General features: G+C 32.7%; 1 protein-coding gene across 1 annotated transcript; it reads left to right on the top strand.

Annotated features, from left to right (window-relative positions):
- Window positions 1-6,078: 6,078 nt before the first annotated feature.
- On the top strand, window positions 6,079-7,353 carry LOC133313725 (cysteine-rich receptor-like protein kinase 10). The gene is made up of 6 exons (XM_061515130.1): window positions 6,079-6,118; window positions 6,190-6,246; window positions 6,333-6,482; window positions 6,571-6,695; window positions 6,785-6,992; window positions 7,112-7,353. Exons 1-6 carry the CDS (start codon window positions 6,079-6,081, stop codon window positions 7,351-7,353), a joined length of 822 nt encoding a protein of 273 aa, XP_061371114.1.
- The last annotated feature ends 12,344 nt before the right edge of the window (window positions 7,354-19,697 follow it).

Raw genomic sequence — 19,697 nt, 5'->3', positions numbered from 1 at the left:
TTAATACATTTATTTCAAAATTTATTTTTGAATTTAAATCACAAATCAAATATTATTTTGTTTTCCTTATTAATTTAAATAACAAACCAAATTTTTTTATATTAAAAAATTTATTTTTTTAATTTAAATCACACATGAAATCTTGATTTATTTTTAATATTAAATCACAAACCAAGAACTCAGAGGCTTCTGCGTTTAAAAATGGGACACGTGTCAACATGTGTCAACACCTAACACGTCACCAATCACGTCTAAATTGGGTTTCAATCAAGAGGCAATCACGTCTAATTTAGGTAATTTTATTTTTGAAAAACATGCATAAGCTTTCATTAATTTCAGACCACGAATAATAACCCAGAAGCTTATAGCATTAATCATTAATTTCAAAAATAATATCCTTCTTCCTTAGAGATTTAGAATATTTATTTAATTATTTCTTTTATTTCAATAGATTTTTAAAATTGATTTTTTAGTTTAAATCACAAATCAAATCTTTATTTTGTTTTCCTTATTAATAATAATTTTTATTTTTATTTTTTATTTAAATCACAACCAAATTTTTGTAATACTAAATAAAATTATTATAAAAAAATTAAATCACAAATCAAAATTTTATTTATTTTTTATATTAAATCACAAACTCAGAACTGAGAGGCTCTGGGTTTAATCGCTCTTATAATACTATTCTTGCAAATTTAAATTGTGTTTATGGGAAATAAAATACGTCAAATGAGATGTTATTGTGTAGATATCGAAAAGTTATGTGGAATCAAAAAAAGAATTACCTGATTTGGATACCCGAATCAAAAGTTTTATGATTAAATTATTTTAATTTAAAAAAACTAAATATGACACGTGTCAACACCTAATAAGTGACGCCTAAATTAGGCGTGATTGCCTCTTGAGTGACGCCCAATTTGTGCGTCATTGGTGATGCTCAAATTGGGCGTCATATTGTACAATCAATACGTAATTATTTCCAAAACTGTAATAAATGTCTTAATTTTTTTTTTTTGCCAGGGATGGCGTCCAAACAAAAAAAAGTTGAGCTGTCACATTGTTTACTAGGATGCGGCTTTTAGACCGTATTAGTTGCTTTTTCAAAAAAATTGATCGGATTAAGTTCTTGATCAAATTTATTATTAGAGTGATGCAGAATAAAAACGCGCTTCTTGTGGTACCGCCACTGATCAGTAACGTGTCGAGTGCAGATATAGACCTTGACAAAAAAAAACACAATATTTGTCATGCCGCCATGACACCAGCCATCAGGAATGCTATTTATCATATTGAGAACTTGGGACTTCACGTGTCACCCGCTTTAATTTACCTGCATGCATAATTATACCTGCATGTTACTTAGCTGTATTCTAGAAAATATGTTGCAGAATTATAATTATTAAAATTTATTAACAGTTATAACTCTCTATACTACTAAATTTTAATTCAAGACCCAAGGTTATTCAAGATATTCTAAAAATTAATAGGTAAAATAATATAGATATTTTCAAGACCCGAGATAAATTAATGAGGTTTATCCTTATCCACGGTGAGGGAAAGTTACAAAGAAAAATAAATTAGTATTTGAATATAATTACACTTAACCAATCGTTTTTGTGTTTGACACACACTGTCCACATGAGGGAAATTTATGTACCCATTTCGGTACATCTTTTTTTTAAATAGCAAAATTATTATTTTTTATTTACACCCTTGTTATTTTTTATTATTCCCACTAAATCCTAAAAACTTTCCCCATTAGGTAAAAACGTACCTACATCTGATGTACCCAAGGTTTTCTCCTACATTAGAAAGACTACAACGTCTAAATGTGGTAAGTCATGTGTTACGATCACGACAAGTATACCTGTCGTACAAGTAATAAAGACGATAGTAGAGTATCATTCCCACGAGGATTAGTATTTCAAGCACTAATTTACTATTTTTACTTAAGTTGGACAAATCAAATTTGGAGACAATGATATTTTCTTTAGTTTTATATCATTTTAGGTATGGTCAAAAGGTGCTTGGTTGTCGTTTCAAACTTCATTTCTAAACTGAGTAGACTAGTCCTTGGGCGGTTGTTCTCGCTAAGTTTCCATTCATAAAGATTGAGGAATGCATAGAGTTCGATCATTTTATACGCTGTGAAATCCAAGTTAATGTGGAGCAACAAAATATTGATAAAACATGCATCTTTTCAACAATCATGTGTTAGTATTTGGGTGTCCTAGAGACAATCTTATGATTAAATAAGGACATAGATGTAGACCTTTTTAATATTATCGAAAATAAATAAAAGCACTCTTTATCTTGTTTCATAATTCTGTCTCGATATTAATGTTAATATATTATGAATAACTTGATAAACCCCATGGAATAAAATAGGTATCTCTTGAGTATCTGTGATGAGATCACAATCATGAGGATTCAAGAATACCGGATGTTTATTCCTAATTTTATGTTACTAGTCTAGAGATACTGAGAATGGGGTCAGTGATCTCGGGTAAGACTAGCACGACTTATCTACTTGTATATGGATACAAGGTATAGACCTCATGTGCTACAGATATGGAGATGTCTTAGCTAAAGTCGTGGGTGGATCTATAAGGGTATAGCTCGCACTGAACAGACCCACAAAGAGACTCTATGAGGAACTCTCACAGAGAGTATCATTAGAGTAGTCTCTTTATATTTGGGTATGTCTTTCCTAAGACCAGAAGTTATTACCTAGACTGTGTTCTAGAAGGCATGCTTTGATTGTGCACCTCGTCTGCCTGAAACATGGAGACTCATAGGTATACTATTGGGCTTGTCCTGAAAGAACACAAGGCTAGGGTGATAAGCTGAAGGAATTCGTTCAAATCTCTGTGAGAGATTAGGTTATCTGTAAACCGGAAAAATCGGGATAACATTTACAGGGACTCGGGAATCCATGCATAGTAAAAGAGATCATGAGATGATATGCCTTTAGAGTCTATAAATTGAAGATTCCCTATTTCGAATAAAGCTTACCCTAAACCGCAGGGGTTGATACACTTCCTTACCCTAGGTTTTATGGGAAGGTAACCGAGACAAAAGGAAATATATACGGCAACCAAATATGTGTAATAGGATGATCAAGTCACTAATCTAACTAGTTCTGAGGCAACAAAGCATTGCTAGTGCTCTGTGTTGTCATTAGATGGGTTGTGGGCTTATTGGGCCCAAGCCCATTTATGTCAGTAGCTATGTTGGACCTAATGGGTCACACACTAACATCTAATTGTCTAGATGCTCTAGCATTCATGGTATTGGGCCTAACAATTGTTATTAGCCCAAGAAGTAGTTTGGAACTCCACAGATAGGGTGGAGGGCGCATGGATCTAAGTAATGGGTTTGGATAGTCCAAGACATTACTAATTAATTTAATTAGTTAAATTAATTATCAAATGTTAAAATTTTGAATTTTGAATTTGAAATTTGAAATTTGAATTTTGAAATTTGAATTTTGAATTTGAACTTTGAAATTCAAATTTTGAATTTTGAATCTGAAATTTGAAATTTGATATTTGAATTTTGAATTTTGAAATTTGAATTTGAAATTTGAAATTTGAAATTTGAATTTGAAATTTGAAATTTGAAATTTGAATTTGAATTTAAATCTTAAGTGTTTGAAAGTTTGAATTCAAATGTTTGATATTCGAATTTGAATTGGCTATGAAAAGTTGTTTCATAACAAAAGGATAAGATGAGATCTTGTTGGAACATATCAAGAGGAAATCTTTTAGACATAATCTAAGAAGATTTGGGGTGCTGATTTGGTTGTTGGTTAGTCATCAGAATCAGCTATCTGTTGGGAGAATATTTGAGTGATTTGATTCAAGTTTGAATGCAACTAATCAAATGTATCTGGTCATTATTTAGGTCATTATTTAGGCTATATGGGGCGCACCATATAGCTGAATATATGATGATATATGATCAAATATTTGATTAGGCTTTGAACCTAATATCATAAAAATATGATAGGATGTTGTTGGCAAGATTTGATAAGATTTGATTAGCAACAAATCCTCTTGTTTCTCCTTGTTGGTGCGCCCTTTTAAAGGGATTTTGAGGATCAAAAATCTGATTGCATCATGAATCTCTTGATCACTACTTGTGCGCCTAATAGTATATATGTTCCTCCTAGGGTTTTGTCAAAGGCCTAAGCCATTCTCTCCTTATTCCTGCGCCACTTTTGTGAGGTTTTCTCTCTGAAAACTTTACTCTTCTAAACACTTTTACATAATCTCCTTTCATCACACATTGAGTGCATAGCAAGCCTTATTGTGGTGATCAGTCAGCGGCTTTACTGGAAGGAGTTCCTGTATCTAGACGCGGGTGGTGTGGATCAACGTTAGAGGGTCTGAACCCTTCAGACCTACCTTGATCATCTTAAGTTTTCATGAACAAGGTATGACATACGTCTTAAAGTATTTAAAATTCTCATTAAATAAAATGTAAAAGAAAAATAATGAAGAAGTTATAATATTCCAAATATTTTGGCAAATATTAATTTAATCAAAGACAACAAGATTTTTTGGAATTAAAGCTTAAATAATAAACTGTTGGAGACGTTATGGCTATTGGAGGTATTATGACCGTTAAAGAATAATTTCAGTTATTGTAACTTTCATGTTTCCCGAACTTATAAATAAGGTATCATTGTAGTGTGACAACACAACAAAAATACATTTTCTTATCTCTCTTTTTCTATTCTTCTTCTAATTCTTATTAATTTTACAACATCTCATCAGCACGATTCCGCTCACATGAAGATTCCTTTAGCATAATTCTTCTAGCGTATTGGATTTTTGGATATAAAAAGCCTAAAAGGAAAAGGTTAGATTTTCAAATAACTATGGAGAAAGAGAAAGGTTAGTAACCCAATTTTTAATCTCATTTATATAAAATAATGAATTCTAAAAAGACACTACTGGTGATCGCATGACAATGGCATGCACAATGCTCTGAATCTCCTAAACTTCATTGATTTTCTTTTTTTTTTTAATTTGTTACATTGGTAATGACTATTATGATGAGCATAAAAAGAAAATGAAAAATACTCTAAAGCACAGACTCGTTCATTTTTTAAAAATGTGCGTGTCGGACACGTGTCCGACACGGACACGCGATCAACATTTTGGGACACGTGGTCAATTTTCTGACACGCTCCGACACGTTTTTTCGACACGTGATCAACGCTCCGACACGTTTTTTTTAGTCTTAATTTTATTTTATTAACTAAAAATAAAAAAAATAATACGTTTTTTTTAAGTCTTAATTTTATTTTATTAATTAAAAATAAAAAATCATTTATAAATCAATTTTTTTCTGTTATGAAATTTGACAAATTTGTTTGGAAAGAAATGTAAGAAAAGGAAATGATTGTGATTGTGATTTGTTTGGAAAGAAAAAGAAAGAAAAGGAAAAGGAAGATGTGATTGTGATTGTCAATTTTACATGCCAAGTCCCAGTATAACAGCAGATGTGATTGTGATTTGTTTGGAAAGAAAAGAAAAGCAACATATCTGATGTGATCTGAGATTAAAGATTTGAGAAGTATTTTGAATTATTTATTTGTAATATTTTATTTATTTTTAGATGTTAATTAATGTTATATTTATTTTAGGAAGTTTTATTATTGTTAGAATTTTAAATTTTAAATTTTTAATCAATTTATAATGGGAAAAATGTTCTCTGCAGTTAATGCAGATAATTATCTGCATTTATTTTCAAAACAACGTCGTTTTGGTATTGAAATTTTAAAAAATTTAAATATAAAGACTATTATAACCCTGAAATAAATTAAAATTACAAAAATATCATGATTTCCGCCCCAAAACGACGTCATATTGGGCTTACTGCAGTTAAATTATTTGCATTAACTGCAGAAAAAGTAAACCCATTTATAATTAGTCTATAAAAAGGTGCTTACGACCCTTATTATAGGAGTTGAATATTATTATTTTGTTAATTGAAATTGAAAAGTTACTCTTTTGTGCAATCCCAATAGCCACTTTTCTATTGCGCTTGTATCCTTTTTTGTTCAATATGACTTCAATGACACCACTAGTTCCTTCCCCTTCTTCAGGTATACATATATATTTGATCGAGTTTCTTGTGGTCTTCATTCTTCAATTATATTCTTTTTATAATACTCAGTTTTCATCAATCTATTGTCAAGTCAAGGTTGTTTTGTGGTCTTTGAGGAGGAAGTTGGTTCCTTTTTGTGTCCACTTCTCTTCATTTGAGTTTGTAAAGCATTTGCCACTTTTGCACATCTTAAAAGAGGTTACCTTGGGCAGGAAACATATGTGCTTCAACGATTGTAGCAATTGTAGCAAATGTTGTCCCAAATGTTATTTTGGTGGCGCTTTTGGTTCTAGGCTGTTGCTGTTGCTGGAGAAGAAGGCGAAACAAAAACCATGATGCAGATCTAGAAATGGGAGATAGTAGTAATTGTTTTTGCTCTTACTATTTATCTATTTCAAAGCACGAACAATAGCATGTTAGTAATTTTGCTTAACTTACTTTTTACCGCAGCTAGGAATTATTTTACTTGTCAAGAAGAGTCTTTGCATTTTGACTTGGCTACAATTGAAGCTGCAACAAATAGGTTCTCGAATGAGAAGAAGATAGACCAAGGTGGATTTGGTGTGGTTTATAAGGTAAAAAGAAATTATAAGGAAACATGTTGTCATGCTCGTATGCTAATTTATGTTGATTGGAGCTATTCTAATCTCATGCATGTTTTCAGGGTACCCTTCCTAATGGACAAGAGATAGCTGCAAAGAGGCTATCCATAAGCTCCTTGCAGGGTGACATAGTATTCAGGAACGAGGCTGCACTTGTTGCACTTCAACATATAAATTTAGTTAGGCTTTTAGGATTTTGCTTGGAGGGAGCAGAGAGGATACTTGTTTACGAATTCATCCCCAATTCAAGCCTTGACCGCTTTCTATGTGGTTTGTAATTTTTGGACTCTCTTGTTCTGGTTTGGTTTTTAAAGTTATTGTATGAACTAATTCTTCTACAGAACTCAATTTATTGCTAACTTGAATATTACAATTTGACTAATTTGTAGATCATGAGAACCAAGCAGAGCTTGATTGGGCAACACGTTACCAAATTATAGTTGGGATTGCTGGAGGAGTTAAATACCTCCATGAAGATTCTACTCTTAGAATAATACATCGCGATCTCAAGGCTAGTAATGTCCTATTAGATGACGAAATGAATCCAAAGATTTCAGATTTTGGCATGGCAAAGATTTTCCATGGAGACCAAAGTCAAGTTGACTCTACAATGGCCTTTATAACTTACTAAGTTCCAACTATCCTTTCTGTTGTAGAGTCAACTTGACTTTGGTCTCCAAGAGGCAATCACGCCTAATTTAGGTGCCACTCATCAGGTGTTGACACGAGTCATTTTTTTTTTCAAAAAACAAAATTTAACAATTTAATCGTAAAACTTCTAAAATCCATAACTTTTGACTCAGGTATCCAAATCAAGTAATTCGTGTTTTGATTCCACATAACTTTTCGAGATCTACGCAATGACTTCTCATTTGACATATTTTATTTCTCACAAACACAATTTAAATTTGCAAGAATGGTATTTTAAGAGCAGTTAAACCCAGAAGCCTATGAGTTCTGGGTTTGTGATTTAATATAAAAATATAAATAAAGATTTGGATTATGATTTAAATTAAAAATAAAATTAAAAATTATTATTAAAAAGGAAAACAAAAATTTGATTTGTGATTTAAACTCAAAAATTAATTTGAAAAAACTGTATTAATAAAGGAAATAATTAAATAAATATTCTAAATTTCTAAGTAAGAAGGATTTTTTTTAAAAAAATATTCATAAGCCATCATTAATTTCAGAGTACGAATAATAACCCCGAAGCTTATAGCATTAATCATTAATTTCAAAAATAAAATCCTTCTTCCATAGAGATTTAGAATATTTATTTAATTATTTTCTTTATTAATACAGATTTTTCAAATTGATTTTTGAGTTTAAATCACAAATCAAATCTTTATTTATTTATTTATATTAAATCACAAACCCAGAACTCAGAGGCTTCTGGGTTTAACCGCTCTTATAATACCATTCTTGCAAATTTAAATTGTGTTCGTGAGAAATAAAATATGTCAAATGAGATTTCATTGTGTAGATCTCGAAAAGTTATGTGGAATCAAAAAAAGAATTACCTGATTTGGATACCCGGGTCAAAAGTTACAGCCTTCAGAAGTTTTACGATTAAATTGTTAATATTTTTTTTTTTTGGTACATTGCCAGGAGGTATCCCCATTCAACCTTCTCCGGGCACCATGCCCTCGGGGTACGGCCCGTTTAGGCTAGCCCCTCATTGTAACAGTGGATGCACTAAGCTTCGCAACCGGAGAAAGGACGAGACTAATCCTCCAACCGAAGATTTTTGGCTTATCCTCTGGCCCAATTTTTTAATGTGACACGTGTCAACACCTGATGAGTGATGCCCAATTTAAGCGTGATAGGTGACATCCAAGTTGGACGTGATATTGTGCAATAAATGTGTAATTATTTGGCAAAAAAATTAAAATATTACTATTTTAATAAATAATTACGAATACATAGCTGTTTCGAAATTATCTACGGATCTATTGCATTCATTCACGCCCAAATTAGGCGTGACTATTCACGCCTAAGTTAGGCGTGACTCCCAAGGCATTCGCCTAAATTAGGCGTGACTCGTCTGGTGTTGACACGTGGCACAAAAAATTAATAGTTTAACCGTAAAACTTTATAAGGCCATAACTTTTGACTCGGGTATCCGATTGAGGTAATTATTTTTTTGATTCCACATAACTTTTCGAGATCTACGCAATGACATCTCATTTGATATATTTTATATCTCACAGACACAATTCAAATTTGCAACAATGATACTATAAAGATGGTACCAACGTGGATTAACTCATCTATAAATAAGATGACACCAAATTTTTCTATTAAATACAAAACGCAATCAGCTCCTATTAAATACAAAATGCAATCAACTCCTATACCATTAAATTCAAAATTCAAATAACCTTCAGCAAATTTATTTGAATTGGCGACAATCGATAACAAACTCATAAAATTACAACGCAATCAGGTCCTATTAAATACAAAACACAATCAACGCTATTAAATACAAAATGCAATCAACTTATTGGAGTTTATTTGAATTTTGAATTTAATGTTATAGTACCAAGTGTTTGAAAAAAAATAGTGTACAAGGTTATTTATTTAATTATTAAAATATATACAAATTTATATAATATTCTACCAAGTGTTTAGAATATTTATTTAATTATTTTCTTTATTAATACAGATTTTTCATATTAATTTTTGAGTTTAAATCACAAATTAAATCTTTATTTTATTTTTCTTATTAATCATAACTTTTTAAATTTTTTTGGAAATACACTATATAATACAATTATTGCAAATTTGAATTGTATTTGTGAGAGATAAAATATATCAAATAAAATGTCATTGCGTAGATATCGAAAAGTTATGTGGAATCAAAAAAAGAATTACCTCATTCGGATACCCGAGTCAAAAGTTATGGCTTTTCAAAGTTTTACAGTTCATAAGTTGACTTTTTTTTGCCATGTGTCAACACCAGATGATTCTCGCCTAAATTAGGCGTGAATGCCTTGGGAGTCACGCCTAATTTGGACGTGAATAGTCACGCCTAATTTGGGCGTGAATGAGAATGAGTGCAATAGATCCGTAGATAATTTCGAAACAACTATATATTCGTAATTATTTATTAAAATAATAATATTTTAATTTTTTTGCCGTAATTATTTATAAAACTGCCATAAATTCATAATTTTTTATTTAAAAAATAATATATCAATTTTTTTGCCGCTACATATGATATTGAAGTTTTTTAGATGAAAAAAAGACACAGTTTAACTGTTCACTTTCAAGCTCGTGAAGTTTGGGTTCTTTTTTCAAAATTAAGGAAATACAATTAATTTTAAATTTAAGAGCGAGGAAATGATTCCATGAGAATGACATCCTTAAGTCTTCAATCCGTCACCCGTGTGATGTTTATTTAAGTCAGCTGTCACCTCGTGGGTTGCTCTTACCCAATTTTAAAACAATGAAAAATGAAAATGTCATGTTCTTAAAAATTGTTTAGGGCGTTTGATACGCAGATAAATTTTAAATTCTCGAAAAATTAATTTTGGTAATTTTGTTTATCCACAATATGTGAATTGTGAAATTTTTTTTGGAAAAATTAAAATTTCGAAATTTATTTTTGTGAAGTAAATTTTCATTGAAAAATACTACCATATCATGTGGTATTTTGAGATTTCCATTATGTGGGAATATTTTTCAAGATTTCAAGATTTTTCATTATGTGGGAATATTTTTATAGACCGGGCCGGGTCACCGGTTGAACCGACCGGGTCATCGGTTTTTATGAAAACCGGTCGACTTGCACCGGATCACATCGGTTCTGTAATATGGCCGGTCCAATATGAAAATCGGATTCGTTACATGATCGGTTCACCAGTTTTCGGGTCGACCCGGTCGGGTCGGTCTGATCTTTATAACATTGCAAGAAACTATTCAACAAAATCCTTATGGGGTATTGTATTTATAAAGGGGGAAATGTGTATTATTTTGACGGACATATAGTTGTGTCATTTTAAGTGAGAAAAAGAGATAAATTATGAGAGGAAAAATAAGTGGAAAAAGTTTTAAAGGTGCGGATTTCACATCTTTGTGAGAGTGAAAGGATATAAGGTATGTCATTTAAAATGACACACATTTTTTTCATTTATATATCATGCAAATAGGGATGAGAAGACGGGTTTGACCGGTGGAATTACCGTGTTTAACCTGTTACATTTAATAGGATGGTTATTTATTTTTATTTTTTATTTTTTTGGATAGCAAAGAAAGAAATTTATTTTTATTTTTGGAAATACGTAGGTTGGTTATAAAATTAATCTACCAGCCCACCTAATTGGCCTCGTAAAAAATATGACTTATATAAGGGATTGGAATGGGCAAAGACAGGTTAATCCATTGTTTTTTTTTTTTTAAATCCCAATTCCTATTGATTTCTTGAGCCTTTTTGGCTTTTCCCCTTTGCAAATTCACACTCTTCCATTGTTGTACCCTTCATTTCTCTGTGTCTTTGTTCCTTATTCCTCCTCAATTTTCCAAATTATTTGGCCAAGCTATGCTCTTAAATTTTTTCTTTTTATTATTCTCTCTCTTTTTATGATTGTTTGGCTGTTTGTTATTTTTACTAGGGTTTGCTTTTCTGCAGTAATTGCAGATAAGTTATCTGCAGTAAGTCCAATACGACGTCGTTTTGAGCAGAAATCATGGTGTTTTTGTAATTTTAATTTATTCCAGGGTTATTATAATCTTTATAATTATAATTTGTTAATTTTTCAATCTCAAAATGACATCGTTTTAGGAGTAAATGCAGATAACTTGTCTAAATTAACTGTAGAAATATTTTTCTGTTTTTATTAAGGGTTCATTTTTTCTGCAGTTACTGCAGATAAGTTATTTGCAGTAAGCCCAATACGACGTCATTTTGGGCAGAAATCATGATATTTTTGTAATTTTAATTTATTTCAGAGTTATAATAGTCTTTATATTTATAATTTTTTAAGATTTCAATACCAAAACGACGTCGTTTTGAAAATGCAGATAACTTATCTGCAGTAACTGCACAAACATTTTTCCCTTTTACTAATATATGTTTCAACATATATAAGTGAGCCTTTATGCTCTTTTAACATAACTTAGTCATATTTGATGATATCAATTGTCTAGACTGAAATAACTTCTCACTGTGACTTTGATCATATTAAATATGATAATATCAATTGTCTCTAGGACATCCATATACTAACAACATTTTCTCTATCCTTTATCTTATTTTTATTATCATTTATAACATTCTTAGCACATTTAGCTACTAATTTATTGACCATCTTTTGCCAAATTTAGTTGTCATTTATCATTCTTTGTGTATCTTAAATCAAATTTTTTCAAAAAAGTGATTTTTACAAAGGAAATGAAGCATTTTGTTAAATTTTTATTTTTAAAACCCAATTCTCTCTCCCTTTTAAGTTTTGAGACCACTTGCCCAATAATAATGGTGTTACTATCAATATTGAATTCTATTAGTTTGAATATCTGTTTGCATGATGCAAAATATTTTTAATGGACAATGATGACCAATTGATAAGAAAGAGGACATCCCTACGGGCTCTGGTTTGTAATTACTTCTCTCAAGAGTTGACTTTACATGCAAATGATTGATCAAAGTTGTCATGTATTAAGAATAATTTGCAATTTGTTCTAGATGGGTATTCTTTGTGGACATAGAGTCACGATGATAACATCTACAAATGTGTTATTCTTACAAAGACCAAGCTAGGTGGTTATGGTTGACATGATGAATTCCTCATCACTCCGTTTAAAGCCATGTCATTCTTACAACAATAAATGAGTTGATTGATTATATTTTACTTTTTAAATTAAAAATATAATTTTTCCTTTTTTAATACTATTAGAGATTACAATCTCATCAAACGGTGGAGATTTGCAATTTCATCCCTTTATCTCTCCTCTTTGTCTCGTCTTTTCTCTTTCCTCCCATGCTCCAAATCTTGTTGTCTTGAGCGAGTTCTCCCCGTTAATCTTCATGACAACATCTCCGGCCATCAGATATGGGTAGTTAGGGGCGGGGGAGTTCCTTGATCGTGGAGGATTAGAAGCTGCTTGTGCTCGGAATCTGGATTTCCGACTGCAGAAAACCTTCTAGAATGTTTATTGTAGGAACCATATGATTTCAAAAATTTCTTGATAGATTGCATCAAGCTCAAGAGAAATGTATGTTTTTAGATTACAATTAAAATTAAAATGGGAGTGGGGGAGTCAATATTTGATGATTAGAAAATTATTATTATTTTTTTAAAAAATGGCTTTTTTAGACAATTTGATGATTCGTGGGTTTGATTTAGCTGTCTCTCGGTGCAGTTGAACTCCAAATACTCTCTTCCAAAAAGGAGAGAGAAAGTATGGGAGACAGGGGGGAGAAAAAGGGATAAAAAAATTATTTTATTTTATAAATCTCCACCATTGAATGAGATTGTAATCTAACGGTATCGAGAAAAGGAAGCAAAATAAGCAGATTAAGGAATAGGCGGAATAACCTATTCCAATAACAATACTTCTAACCTCAATACACATAACATTTCCTAATTAACAAAAAAGAGCTAAATCTAAATAATCTAAACATGATAAGTTAAAAATATTTTTTTCATAGGGCCTAAATTGTCCTTCTTAATCCGATTTATTTATTTTATCCAAACATGATAAGCTAAATCGCTTTTACTTTAATTTAGAAGAATAAAATATGACATAAATGCCCACAAAAAAAAATACGACATAAATAAAAATGAGGAAAAAAAAAGAAAAAATCTGCAACAAATTACAGATAAGGAATAAGTCGTTGTATCACAGTTTCCAGAAGAAAATTTGTCCAATTATTGCATGCAGAATATCTAGGAAAATCATTTAACAGATTTTTTGACACGTACACGTCGTATATTCATATTTATTAATTATTTATATTGTAATATTCAAAATATTGAAATTCATCAAATGTTTCAATTGGTTTTAGAATATACTTCATTCAGTTATTTTTATTCTTTTTATTATTTTTGGACTTTTGCCACCTCATCAGTGGCTGTAACTGTTTTAGCATTTTTTACGGATCAAGTTGTATTCTATTTTTAGGTTGCTGAGCTGATATATTCTCATAGTGTATGCATTGTACTCAGTGAATTCAATTTTCTGAACAATGAAAGTTAGTTTTCCTTTACAAATTTTTTGGGCTTTGATATCTAAAATGGTATCAGATGATATTTTCTAACCTCAGTTATGGCTCGAGGTACTAAAGCTTCTTCTAATACATCAGCTACTTCTGCCTCTACTCATACTAACTCCTCTACTTCTATGGGGGATATATCTAGCCCCTACTAACTCTTCTCCTGCTATTTCTTCTCCTATAGCTGCTGCTATCACCAATCCTCTCCGCAATCCCCCCTTTTGCACACACTGCAACATCCATGGACACAACAGGGACAAATGCTTCAAGATTCATGGCTTCCCTCCGGGTTACAAGCCCAAAACCCCTAAACTGGATTTTCCTTCATCTTCAGCCCAAGCCCACATGACTTTTAATTCCCCTACACCAAACCATAGGCCCAATGACTCAAACCTTGTTTTCCCTCAACTTACTTCGGACCAATACGCCAAATTATTCCATCTCCTTCAATCCAACCGTACCCCTTTTTCACCACCGACAGCCTCTCCATCACCACCAGCAGATTCACCATCTCTCATCGTCGCCAGCTTCAGTGGTATGCCATCTTCTTCTTTATCTTCCACCTCCTGGATAATAGACACTAGGGTAACTCATCACGTTGTTTTCTCCCCTCTATTTTTTTAATCTTCTTCTGATTTTCGTTCCACTGTTTCTCTCCCAACTGGATCTTCTGTTTCTGTTGGGTGGTTTGCTGATGGTGGAAAAATATAAGTTCTGATAGGGGACGTTCCTCTGTTCTTGCAGAACACAGATTCGTCCCTTAGTTCCAACCCAAGTACGCAAGTGCACGCATCAAATAATAAATGGAGTATTAATGCCCAAATTATCGTTCCCACGAGGATAGAGTGCTAATTATTGTTTTATCACTGTTTATAAAGAATGAAAATGAGAAGAAAGGTTAGTAAATGAACTGTCTGGTCAAACGTTCCCTACTGTCTTGACAACGTTCCTCAGGAACAGTAGGTTCAATCTGATGGCAAACAGTTGCTCGCTGCGTTATGTATGTGATCCTTCCTGTTTAGAAGAAGGTGAGATAATAATCATTAGAGTTTTTATAAGTACTAAATAAAATAAAATAAAAACTACTAAAACAGAAATAACTATAATCAAGAGACAACAGGGTGGTGGTTAAAACAGTTTAACAGAAGGAACGGATTCACTGCTTCACTCTTAAAGGGGCTGTTTTCTCTGCTCAAGACTTAGCACCTTTTGGCTTTGTCCCAGGTTCTTTGCCTGCCAACTCTGATTCCTCAGCTCATGGTCTAGATGGTTCACAAGTGTCCATATTCCTATTGCTCCCTTGACTCCAACAGGTACTTAGTTCAAAACCTTAAAATGGACAAGTTGGCCCCTTATTTCTAAGGTGACCAGTAGCGTTTTTGCCATGACATCTACCTTCCCCCAATGGCTAAGCTGTCTGAAATCCCTTCCTTATGGAAGTTCCTTTCTCAGTATGTACCCAATTTCCATTGGCGCACAATGAATATAGCTGACTTAGCCAAAGAAATACAAAAAGTTTCGGTCAAGAGTTTTGAAAATAGTTCTTTAAGAGTTTCACAGTTTACCCGTTCCACAGATAGTTCAGCTCATGGCTGATAGTTTAAACATAATTATTCTCAACTGAGATCACATAGACCTGAGATTCAGTCAAGAGATAACGATTAGATCGAAGAGAAAAACACTTATATTAATTTAAAAGACAGTTTACAAAAAGAAACAGAAAATGGAGAAAGATGGATATTTGCTCGTGAGGAGTCTTGATGGTTGTTTACAGAGAAGAGAAGATCGGTTGTCACTTAACTACAGTTACAACTTAAAATTAAACTAAGTTACTAACTACTACTAAGTGATCTCTTCCTTTCGGACTGCAAACCCTCTAGGATTCGATGTTGTTTTTGTGTGAGGGTGGTCCTATTTATAACTGGAAGAGGAGTGGCAAGACTGTAATTCCTTTGGAGCTAGTTGCTTGAATGAGGGGACGGGACTGTGGCAGCAGAGTGTGAAGCTTGCGTGAATTGCTGAATGGAACAGGATTTGGTGATGATTAGCCATTGTTTGCAGACCTTCCCATGCTTTGCTTTTGTTTTCAGCCAATAAAAACTCTTGATTCTCTGCTCTTCACGTTTCCAGCTGCTCAGTTGGTGCACCGCCTTGCTTTTCAGAAGTCTTTAACTCTACGTTACCTACAAAGTGTACAGAAGCACTAAATGAATGGAGCAGCTGCATTAAATGCGTCTCAGTCCGTTCCCCTTTTAATATATTTTAAAGGAATACGTTACCATCCGTTCCCCCACTGTGTTTTTGTCACAAATGTGTAAAACAAGTGATTTTCATGCTGAAGTTGCTCATCAAATGAGGGAACGTATGGTATTTTATCATCTAAATGGGCTTAGATGGGAACGAATTTATGTCCCATCAGTTTACATGCTCTATCTCTCTTTTTCCTTCAGTTATTTTACACAATGTTTTGCTTGTTCCGTCTTTTCCTTTAACCTTCTGTCTGTTAGTGCTCTTACTTGTGATTCGTCTATCACTGCTCATTTCTTCTTTTCTCATTGTTCTTTACAGGACAGTGTCTCAGGCAGGACGATTGGGATTGCTGATCGGCTTAAAGATCTTTATATTTTAGATATTGCCTCTCCTTTTCCTAGAGTTAATGTTCCCCCTTCCCTTTGCTTCAATGTTTCCTTGCAATCTTTTCATTTATGGCACTCTCGGTTAGGCGATCTTTCTTCCCCTGTTTTACATCATTTAAGAGATACTTTACATTTTACAGAAACTCATTGTTCCACTTTTCATTGTAATGTATGTCCATTGGCAAAACAAAAACGATTACCTTTTATTTTGGATCCCAAACTTTCTTCTTCTGCTTTTGATTTATTACACTGTGATATTTGGGGGCCTTTTACCCCTGTTTTTGTATATGGTTTTCATTACTTGCTCACTTTGGTTGATGATGCCACTCGGTTTACCTGAGTTTTTTTTCTTAAACACAAAAAGGAATTTTCCACTATTTTTTCTTAATTTTTTGTTGTGGTTTACAATCAATACAACAAGTCTTTAAGGCTATTCGCTGTGACAACGCCCCTAAATTCTGCTTGGCTGGTTTTTTTAATTCCAAAGGGATCCAACTTTTTCATTCTTGTGTCGAAAGACCACAAGAAAGTTCTGTGTGGGAAAGGAAACACCAGCACATTTTAAACGTCGCCAGAGCACTCCATTTCTAGTCTCAGGTTCCTTTAAATTACTGGCATGATTGTGTTCACACAGCCGTTTGCATTATAAACTGTACCCTATCTCCACTCCTATCACCTTTTGAACTTTTGTCTCGCAAGGTTCCCTCTTACTCGCATCTCAGAATTTTTGGTTGTCTATGCTATCTGTCTAGTCTTCATCGTGGTCGTCATAAGTTTTATCCACGAGCCTTTCCAACCGTGTTTCTAGGATACCCCCTAGATACAAAGGCTACAAATTACTTGACCTCTCTACTAATCGAGTCTTTGTCTCCAGAGACGTTTTTTTTCACGAATCTGTTTTTCTTTTTGCTTCTTGCTTTTCATTTCACACTCCTATACCCCCTACTCCCTCACCACATACCATTGAAGCTTTACAACCTCCTTCTTCACATCCATCTCGCATTAGAAAACCACCACCCCATCTACTTGATTATGTATGTTCTTCCACTGCTCATCCAATCTCTAATTTCTTATCCTATAACAATTTATCCCTATCTCATAATGCTTTTATTAATGCCCTCTTATGTTGATAAACATTCATTGGTTTTTATATATCCATATATATTTTTTGTTTACGTGGATTTTCCATGGTCTCTCAAATTAACCATAAGCATTAATGGCTTCCTTGTTGAAACCACCGTGGATTCCTTCTACAAGAATTGAATAGTTTAAATTATTTGAAGCCATTTTTTCAATTGTTTTGGATTTTGGCTAATTGAATTCTTCATGTTGGCATTAGATGCACTGAATGCATTACTTTGAATTTGAGAAAACAATCAAATGCATGAAGTGGCCTACACCATTCTAAATTGATAGTTACTCTACGGTTTTCATTTTTTATTTAAAAGTGAAAAGTTGCATCGTTTAAATACTGGAATGCATTGAACGGTTTTATTGCTGTTTAAAAAAAAAATTTTGTAGTGTGGGAGGATAATTTCCTTCGTGAATGGTTGTTTGAATTTAAACTAATATATAATTTTAAAAGTTTGTGGAAAGAAATAGTATCTTTCTCCATTAGCCGACTCCGTCTTCGCTGAACAGAGTCGCAGAATATGCAGAGGGGTTGTTACGTAACCCAATATCCCGTCAACGTATTTGGTCACTTAAGATTTGAACATTTTAAAATGACTTGGTTCTTCATAATGCATTGTTTGACGAGGAAATGGCGTGTTTAATTCTCTATAATAAACTGCAATAGCTTTAATGTTGTACAATGTTGTGGTTTTAATGTTCATCTTAATGATGCAACTAATGAATTTGATGGACGTATATTGATTAAGGCATAGCATGGGAAGTTTGTGTGCTTTATGCATATATTGAAATTCATTATGCATTAATTTTATTTACTGAAAGCCGAATTGATGCATTTTGCTGCACATATTGATAAAGCCTTGTTATATATGTACGTGGTGTATCGTCTCATGAACTGAATCCATGATGGTTGGTGTGTACATATATATGGCTAATTGATATTACGTGAACTCAAATGTGCTATCTTAGTGATGGCATGATCAAAGTCAATATGATGACTTTGAATGTTGTAAATGACTGTAAATAATTCTAATATTATTAATAATACTAGTACTTCTGTTTATTTGCTTGAGTCTTCTAATCTATGGCATAATAGATTAGGACAAGTTAATTTAAAGTCAATTAAGAGTTTAATTCATTTAGATTTATTACCTAAATTTGAATGTTTAAATAACAAGTGCCAAGTATGTGTTGAATCAAAATTTCGAAATTACCTTTTAAATCAGTTGAAAGATCAACCGAGTTGTTAGATTTAATACATACTGATATATGTGACATGAAATCTACACCATCTAGGGGTAATAAGAAATATTTTATTACATTTATTGATGACTGCAGTAGATATTGTTATGTGTACTTACTTAATAGTAAAGATGAAGCGATTGTTGCTTTTAAGCAATATAAAAGTGAAGTTGAGAATCAACTCAACAAGAAAATTAAAATGGTAAAGAGCGATCGTGGGGGAGAATATGATGGCCCCTTCGAGGAATTCTGTATAGAGTCCGGTATTATAAATGGGATTGCAGAAAGGAAAAATCGGACACTGAAAGAGATGATGAATGCTATGTTAATTACGTCCGGTTTACCACAGAATTTGTGGGGGGAAGCCATGTTAACGGCTAATTATATTATTAATAGAATGCCCCACAAAAAGATAAACAACATACCATACGATATATGGAAAGGAAAGAAGCCATCCCTGAAATACTTTAGAGTGTGAGGGTACTTGGCTAAGGTTGCGGTTCCTAAACCTAAAAGGTTAAGAATCGGACCTAAAATCATGGATTGTGTATTCATCGGTTATGCACTTAATAGTAGTGCTTATCGGTTTCTAGTGTATAAATCTGATGTCTCAGATATACATGTTAATACGGTTATTAAATCAAGGGAAGTTACTTTCTTTGAAGACATATTTCCGTATAAGAAAATACATGAATCAAGTGGTAATAATGATGATCAGGTTGAGATACCTCGAGATGCTACAACTGATAC

Source organism: Gastrolobium bilobum, unplaced genomic scaffold (genome assembly GCF_033153095.1).
Source record: "Gastrolobium bilobum isolate Gb01-03AN ecotype WA unplaced genomic scaffold, APGP_CSIRO_Gbil_v1 utg51604, whole genome shotgun sequence".
Classification (NCBI taxonomy): Eukaryota; Viridiplantae; Streptophyta; class Magnoliopsida; order Fabales; family Fabaceae; genus Gastrolobium; species Gastrolobium bilobum.
The sequence above is the reverse complement of the archived record's forward strand: the minus strand, read 5'-3'. Positions and strand labels throughout refer to the sequence as shown.

Bases quoted from the DNA above. Each gene is read 5' to 3' on its own strand.
- LOC133313725 (XM_061515130.1), top strand. From the start codon at position 6,079: ATGACTTCAATGACACCACTAGTTCCTTCCCCTTCTTCAG. The intron at 6,483-6,570 runs GTAATTGTTTTT...TTTTTACCGCAG, and splicing joins TCTAGAAATGGGAGATAGTA to CTAGGAATTATTTTACTTGT. The intron at 6,696-6,784 runs GTAAAAAGAAAT...GCATGTTTTCAG, and splicing joins GATTTGGTGTGGTTTATAAG to GGTACCCTTCCTAATGGACA.